This window comes from Pituophis catenifer, unplaced genomic scaffold, assembly GCF_029215685.1.
Source record: "Pituophis catenifer annectens isolate HBS135680 unplaced genomic scaffold, rPitCat1.0.hap2 SCAF_2, whole genome shotgun sequence".
Classification (NCBI taxonomy): domain Eukaryota; kingdom Metazoa; phylum Chordata; class Lepidosauria; order Squamata; family Colubridae; genus Pituophis; species Pituophis catenifer.
Window position 1 is genome coordinate 190,530,293 of NW_027256882.1, and position 8,224 is coordinate 190,538,516.

The 8,224-nt window shown below is 36.4% G+C and overlaps 1 protein-coding gene across 3 annotated transcripts; it reads left to right on the forward strand.

Moving 5' to 3' along the window:
* The first annotated feature begins 419 nt into the window (after positions 1–419).
* SYCE3 (synaptonemal complex central element protein 3) lies at positions 420–7,882 on the forward strand. Of its 3 annotated transcripts, XM_070938390.1 has the most exons (4): positions 420–555; positions 904–987; positions 5,532–5,640; positions 7,646–7,882. In XM_070938390.1, exons 3-4 carry the CDS (start codon positions 5,532–5,534, stop codon positions 7,810–7,812), a joined length of 276 nt encoding a protein of 91 aa, XP_070794491.1. In that variant the 5' UTR covers positions 420–555; positions 904–987; the 3' UTR covers positions 7,813–7,882. The 3 variants fall into 3 exon arrangements, with proteins under 3 accessions (XP_070794491.1, XP_070794493.1, XP_070794490.1); XM_070938392.1 differs by lacking the exon at positions 904–987 and having other exon boundaries at positions 420–547; XM_070938389.1 differs by lacking the exon at positions 904–987 and having other exon boundaries at positions 421–555.
* Positions 7,883–8,224: the final 342 nt, after the last annotated feature.

Below are 8,224 nucleotides of genomic sequence, written 5' to 3' on the forward strand. Positions count from 1 at the left end.
GGTTTTTTTAAAGTTAATTTTCGCTTCATATCTGTTTTTATAAAGTATGTTTTCTACCTTAACATGTGCTTATTAATTTACCTATGCATTATTTTTACTTATATTTTGTGTGCTATCGGTTGAATATCCATGAGTTTTATAAATATTCTTCTTAAAAGCCAATTTTGATTTTTTTTTATCATAAACCTACCTAGTACCTAGTACTATGAATGAACACTAGAGGAAGAAAATCAAATCAGAACAGAATGCTTGATGCAGAATAGACGATTTTTTTTTTCTCAATTGAAAGACAAAATTATTCAACTTGCGTGTCATGAGACAATAAACGTCCTACTGTACGCGGAAAAGTTCTTTAACATTACACGTCCGATGAAAGTTGTGGGCAGAAGAACCGGGTGCAAACGCTCAGGGATCTTCCCGCTGCGGCAGTAGAGAAAAGAGGCGCGGAGGCGTCTCGCACACCAACCGCGCCGCCGCCTCCTTCCTCCTCGGGCGAAACGGAGGTCCAGCCGTAGCGGCCCCGGAGAAGTGGGTGGAGGGATGGCGGGTGAGAAGGTAGGTCAGCCCATGGCGGCTGATTCAGGGGGCCCAAGGGAAGCAGGTCGGGCCCACACTGGTTGCGAAGGGGAACGGGCAGGCCGTTAGAAGCCGTTTGGGAAACCAGGGCGGGAGGGGGTCCGCTGAACTGAGGGCGGTCGAGAGGAGGCAGGCTTGACTCCCTCCCTTTCCCTCCCTATTTAGGTTTAATTTAGCCCCGACCGTTTCCCTGTGCAAAGGCCGTTATTTGGAAGACGAGAAAGGGCTGCTAGGGACCACGGCTGCCGTCCTCATTCCGACACACTCAAGGGGGCAAAAAACACTTTTATGGGTATTTTCAAAGTCCTGCGTGTCCCCGCTTTCTAGTCTTTCTAGCTACGTCGTTTGGCAGTAGTTGAGAAGTCTTGGAGGAAGTTCACGTTTCTTCGACTCCACTCAACGCCAAAACCGGTGATCCAGTATATCTTATTTTACCTAAAACATTTACTTCCTTTCTCGTGTGTGTGTCGTGTGTGTTAAACTCAGCGAAATGTATTGTAAAAAAATTAAGCCAGTCTTCCACAATCACGGGGGCGGTGAGCAGCTTATTCCGTAGGGTTTTTTAAAAGTCCTGTATAAAAATTATGTTATCCTTCATGGGCGGGAAATAATAATGATTTGGTTTAATTTATACCCCAATCCGACATAGGTTTTCATGGAACTAAGGTCAGTGGAACGAATATCCTGTTATCTATTTGTATCAAGTCCTCACTTAATTGACTTGAATTAACTTGCATATAAACATATGTTTTTGACAGCGGAGAAGTACAGGTGAAACTCGAAAAATTAGAATATCATGCAAAAGTTCATTTATTTCAGTAATGCAACTTAAAAGGTGAAACTAATATATGAGATAGACTCATTACATGCAAAGCGAGATAGTTCAAGCCTTGATTTGTCATAATTTTGATGATTATGGCTTACAGCTCATGAAAACCCCAAATTCACCATCTCAGAAAATTAGAATATATTTTTTTAAAAAATTGATTTATATGCCACCCTTCACTGGAGACTAAGGGCGGCTTACAATGTGTTAAGCAATAGCCTTCATACTTTTGTATATTTTATACAAAATCATCTTATTGCCCCCACAATCTGGGTCCTCATTTTACCTACCTGAGAAAGGATGGAAGGCTGAGTCAACCTTGAGCCTGGTGAGATTTGAATTTGCAGTAATTGCAGGCAGCTGATGTTAATAACAGTGCTTTAGTCTGCCACGCCACCAGGGCTTCTCTGAATATTACATGAAATCAATAAAACAAGGATTGTACATAGAACAATATTGGACCTCTGAAAAGTATAAGCATGCATATATACTCAGTACTTGGTTTGGGCCCCTTTTGCATCAGTTACTGCCTCAATGCGGTGTGGCATGGATGCTATCAGCCTGTGGCACTGGTGAGGTGTTATGGAAGATCAGGATGCTTCACTAGCGGCCTTCGGCTCTTCTGCATTGTTCAGTCTCATGTCTCTCATCTTTCTCTTGGCAATGCCCCATAGATTATGGGGTTCAGGTCAGGCGAGTTTGCTGGCCAATCAAGCACAGTAATCCCATGGTCATTGAACCAGGTTTTGGTACTTTTGGCAGTGTGGGCAGGTGCCAAGTCCTGCTGGAAAATGAAGTCAGCATCCCCATAAAGCTCGTCTGTGGAAGGAAGCATGAAGTGCTCCAAAATCTCCTGTAGACTGCTGCATTGTCAAGCACAGTGGACCAACACCAGCAGATGACATGGCTCCCCAAATCAACACAGACTGGAAACTTCACACTGGACTTCAAGCATCTTGCAGTGTGTGCCTCTCCATTCTTCTTCCAGACTCTGGGTCCTTGGTTTCCAAATGAGATGCAAAAGTTGCTCTCATCAGAAAAGAGGACTTTGGACCACTGAGCAACAGACCAGTTCTTTTTTTCTTTAGCCCAGGTAAGACGCTTCTGATGTTGTTTGTTGTTCAGGAGCGGCTTGACAAGAAGAAGACGACATTTGAAGCCCATGTCCAGGATCCATCTGTGTGTGGTGGCTCTTGATGCACTGACTTCAGCCTCAGTCCACTTCTTGTGATAGTCCCCAACACTTTTGAATGGCCTTTTCCTGACAATCCTCTCCAGGCTGCGGTCATCCCTGCTGCTTGTGCACCTTTTTCTTCCACACTTTTCCCTTCCACATAACTTTCTATTAATGTGCTTTGATACAGCACTTTGGGAACATCCAACTTCTTTTGCAATTACCTTTTGAGGCTTTCCCTCCTTATGGAGGGTGTCAATGATGGTTTTCTGTACAACAGGTCAACAGTCTTTCCCATGATTGTGATTCCTACTGAACCAGACTGAGAGACAATTTAAAGGCTCAGGAACCCTTTGCAGGTGTTATGGCTTAATTAGCTGATTAGAGTGGGACACTTTGAGCCTAGAATATTGAACTTTTTCACAATATTCTAATTTTCTGAGATTGTGAATTTGGGGTTTTCATGAGCTGTAAGCCATAATCATCAAAAGTATGATAAATCAAGGCTTGAACTATCTCGCTTTGCATGTAATGAATCTATCTCATATATACGTTTCACCTTTTAAGTTGCATTACTGAAATAAATGAAATTTTGCACGATATTCTAATTTTTCGAGTTTCACCTGTATATACCACTGAAGTAAAAAAATTATCTGAATGATAAATGATATTTGAGCAATGTTAAATGTAATTTTCTTTGTATGAAGTCCTATTAAATTGAATACCATAGACTTCTGACTAAATGTTAAGATTCATGTGACTATATTGTATTATATGCAAGCTTAATAAACATCCATTAAATTAATTATGAATATATTGATATATAAGTAGGGCATTGCATAATTAAAGTAGTTTTATTTAGATAATGCAAAACTTAGTGATTTTGTTTTGGCATTTTACTTGTATATTTGTGGTACAGGCAAAACACTGCAAAGTACAGTATGTATGTATGAATATATATGTATATGTATATGTATATGTATATGTATATGTATATGTGTGTGTTACATTTAACATTGCTCAAATATCATTTATCATTCAGATAATTTTTTTACTTCAGTGGTATATACTTCGCTGCTATCAAAAACATATGTTTATTTGCAAGTAAATTCAAGTCGATTAAGTAGGGACTTGATACAAATAGATAACAGGATATTTACTCCATTGACCTTAGTTCCATGAAAACCTATATCGGATTGGGGTATAAATTAAACGAAATCATTATTATATATACACACCCGTGTTTCCCCGAAAATAAGATCCTGTCTTATATTTTTTTGAACCCTGAAACAAGCGCTTGGCCTTATTGCCATGCATTCAAAAGTCCGATTGGGCTTATTATCAGGGGATATCTTATTTTGGGGGAAACAGAGTATATAAATTGAAGTTGGAAGAAAAATGACAATCATTTAGTGGAGAGCAATTTTCAGTTTTGAAATATGTAAAGAGGTCTGCCTATATAGTTCAATTATATTAAATTTCATTTGCTGTCTAGAAGGATATGCATGTTCAATATCTCTCCGCTTAAATACACTAAGCACAATCCAAAATTGTTATGATATAAATAATTTTTATGAAGTAAAGCCACAATCAAATTCCAAGCAATTGGGATAGAGAATGACCCACATTCAGATTTGGCTTAAAAATAAATTGCTTCGTTTAAAGTAGCTTATCCATCATTAAAAATAATTACGCTTCTATGAAGTATGCATTAAAATTGCATTTGAACTGGAGTCTGTGGTTCACCATCCAGATCCCATAACCTCTAAATAGTGTGACAGAAGCTTGCTAGCATCACTTGATAGCAGCTATGGTGGAAATGTAAAATTGAATATCATCAGTGTGGTGGCAAAACTGCACCCTAATGTTAAAAAGGAGAGAAAAACACCCCACAAAGCAGGGGCCTAGGGATAGAGTGCTCTCCTTCCAATAACACTGGTTGGAGCTGGACCTGAAGGAAGGAGAAGACCATTGCAGGACAGTACTCAATCAACTAAACCAGTCCAAAGGATTACCATGGTTAATGGAATTGGAGGCTACTGAGAGGTAAAAAAAAAAGGATAGGATGAATGAATTACTGTCATCTTGAGCCCACCAAAATTTATCTACAAGTGTGACCAAAATTTTCTCAGGACTATATGTTGGACTGTATTTGACTAGAAAAGATCCACATAATCCATTTCTTCCAGGACTTTTTAAAACTTGGGCCTTCCTAGGAAAACATGTTGGAGACTGGAGGAAAATTGTCCAGATATGCAGGATCCAGTGATGATTTCTTCTTGCAAAGGCGCATAGACCATAGCCTGTTTCAAGCATCAGGAAGAATTTGCCACTAGACAGATCCACCCTTATGCCACCTTCCTGGTCTTGAATCAAAATTATAGGTACTGTGTCCACAGTAACAAGGACCCTATTCACTTCCTCAAGTCTACTAAGGATCAAAGTAATTGTAGATAACACAGGATCTAGCTCAGTCAAATCCATAGGACTTGCTCAGCTGGAGTCTAACTTGGAACAAATCCAAGCAATTTGAAACACAAGGTGCTGAGAATACTTATTTACAGCAGAACTGCAGGTATTCTCATCTCAGAAATGCTGTGGGCATTTCTTCTGCTGCTTCACCCATCAAAGATCCTTCCAAGATCCTCCTGAAACCAGGAAACATGCCAGAGTCTGCACAAGAAGAATGCAGTGGTGTGATCTATTTGAAGGCATCACCACTGTCTTATTCAAGCAGCAACCAGGGCCTCAATCAAATTTAAGAAGAACCTTAAGTGCCCTCTGAAACCTGATTGGGTCTGTACTCAAGAACGATTTTTATTTATTTCTAGGTTATGCTTTGATAAAATGCTTAAAATGAATATTTAAAAAATATTAAAACCATCACTTTATTGCATGCATCAAATATAGGTTTCACACGGTGCACTACTATTAATATAATTTGTTTTCTATTAGATGGCTAAATGTGAACCCTGCGAAAGAAGTTATGATAACATGGTAAAAATGCTTGAGGATTTGAACAGGGATTTGGAAAAACTTCTGGAAGACATGGAAAAATTATCAGGTGTGACATAATCCTGAAGTGTATCTATATATTGCTAACAAATTGTCAATTCAGAGTAATAAGAATTTACTGCAGTTTTTGTAGATGTTCATTTGAATTACAATGCTTATTAGCAGGGTGGATTTGATTTAAATCGAGTTGATTTAAATCACAATTTAAATCATGATTTAAATCACTAGTAAAAAGGCTTGATTTAAATCAACTCGATTTAAATCATAATTTTTAAAGAGCAACTGTCATCTCTGCTACTCCTTTCACCCACTGTTGACTCACCGATAGTCCCAGTGTTGCAGAATATACAGCCTCATGCTACATAACTAAGCTCCATTTCATGCTGAATAAACTAAATTATTTATGTATCTTAAATAGAAAACTATCTTACGATAGATTTTTACCCCAAAAGTTTTTTATTAAAATAAATTCGATAAAAATAAAAAAAATCCGATTTTAATCAAAAAAATCCGATTTAAATAAAAAAAATCTGATTTTTTTTGATTTTTTTAAAAAAATCATTGATTTTTATCCACCCTGGTTCTTATGAACTTTGTTACTTTGCTTTTCCAGAAAAATTGCTCATTTAAGTATTTTTCCATAAATACTTAAGTACCAAAATTACTTTTCATTTTTCAGAAGAATTTTTTTGAAAAAAAGTACTAAATTAAAATAATTTTTATAGGAAATGTCACTATTTTGCAAATGTGCAGATCCAATTATAAACACACTAGTAAAGAATGCAAACTTTTGTTTAACTATCTTGGTTAAACATGGCAGGTTTTTTTTTTCTGCCTTTCCATATAAAATGTTCCATATGTATTAAGGGCCTTTAAAAACATATGGGAAAATAGTTGTCAAGGAAGCAGATAATATGTTGGGGGAAAACATTAAATATCTTCAATTCATTATGTCTCTGTATTGAAATCCTTCTTTCCAGACTAGGTTTTCCAGTTCATGAAAGAATATTGTATTATTGGAAATGTTAATGCATTAAAAAAAACTCTGGAAGAAAAACTCCAATAATAAGGCTGAATGATGTGGTTGCTAAGCAAAATATTACATGACCCTGATGGACTTATGATCTCACTTCCATGGCAGTCATTAAGTGAATTACCCACAGTCATTAAGCAAGACATCACATGATTGCAACTTTCAATTTTACTGCAAGCTTCTCCATTGACTCTGCTTGTCAGAAGCTGGCAAATGGTGATCATGTGATTGCAGAATGCTGTGACAATGCCCACCAATTACAAAGCACCTAAATCTCAATCATGTGATTGTAGGGACACTCCAATGATTATAAGTATGAAGACTGGTCATAAAAGTTATTTTTTCAGTACTGTTGTAATTTCAAATGGTCGTTAAATAGGGTAGTCATTTGACTGATTGCTTTTGCTCTCATTAAAACATTTTACAAATAAAAATTTGGTATCTAATTAGACATTCTAAACATGTAACACTGTTTAGATTTACACTGATAATGTAAATCAGATTATGCAAAAAAACAAAACAAAAAACCCTTGACATACTCCTGTTTTCATCAGGAGTGCATTTCAGAGAAGAGATTTTAACTTCCTTTTTATGGAGCAATTCCTAATCCATTCATTTACACTATTGTTTTTAATGGACTAACTTAACATTGTGAGATTAATTATTTAACAAATTTGTTTATCACATATCTGTGTATTACAGCATAGTATCCATGTTAAAAATTAACCAGGAATGTACACGTTGTCAAAACAACAACTTTTTATAATTAAAAATTGTGACACAGAACTACCCTGACGATTAGTGATTAGTGAAATGGAAAACAATAGATGAATAAACTATTTTCTGTAGCATAATACAAAAATTTGCAAGCATCGGCTTGAATCCTTAAATACCATATTTGAAAAAAATATTTAGAATTAGAATTGGCAGTTCTGTTACTGTTTATTTTTTATTACTTTCTCATTCATCCCGTTCAAATTCACACATTGAATCACTGAATTTATCTGTTGGGTTGTCCCAGTGCAGGCTACTTGGATGGCTTATGATATGGTGGTAATGCGCGCTAATCCAGACTTGGCCAATTCAATGAGACGTCTGGAAGATGCCTTTCTTACTTGTAAGGAAGAAATGGAGAAAAACTGGCAAGAAATGTTGAAGGAGACTAAAAGTGCTGAACCAAAACAATAACTGTTTTTGAAATCAGTGGTGGAAGAGTTAGTCTTGAGTAGTGTGGTCAGTGTTTATTTACAAAATACATTTTAAAAACATATTCCTGAGCTGTGTCTATTTCAATTTTTATTCTTGAATGAAAATGCTTTCAAACATTTAAACGGTATGCACAATTACAGTATGATTTTATTTTATTTTCATCATTGATGATGTCAGTCACAGAAGATATTCTTATCAAATTCATTTCCCATATTAACCTGTAAAATTAATAACCTTAAGAATAGGAGTTACTGAAACTAAAGTTATTTATGTCTTGATCTTGCTATATATATTTACATGAAAGAAAAAATTATAAATTCAATCCAGTTTATTCCCATCAGCATTTGTAGGAGTGCAGGCCCAAATCACAAATAAGATGAGAATAATTTGA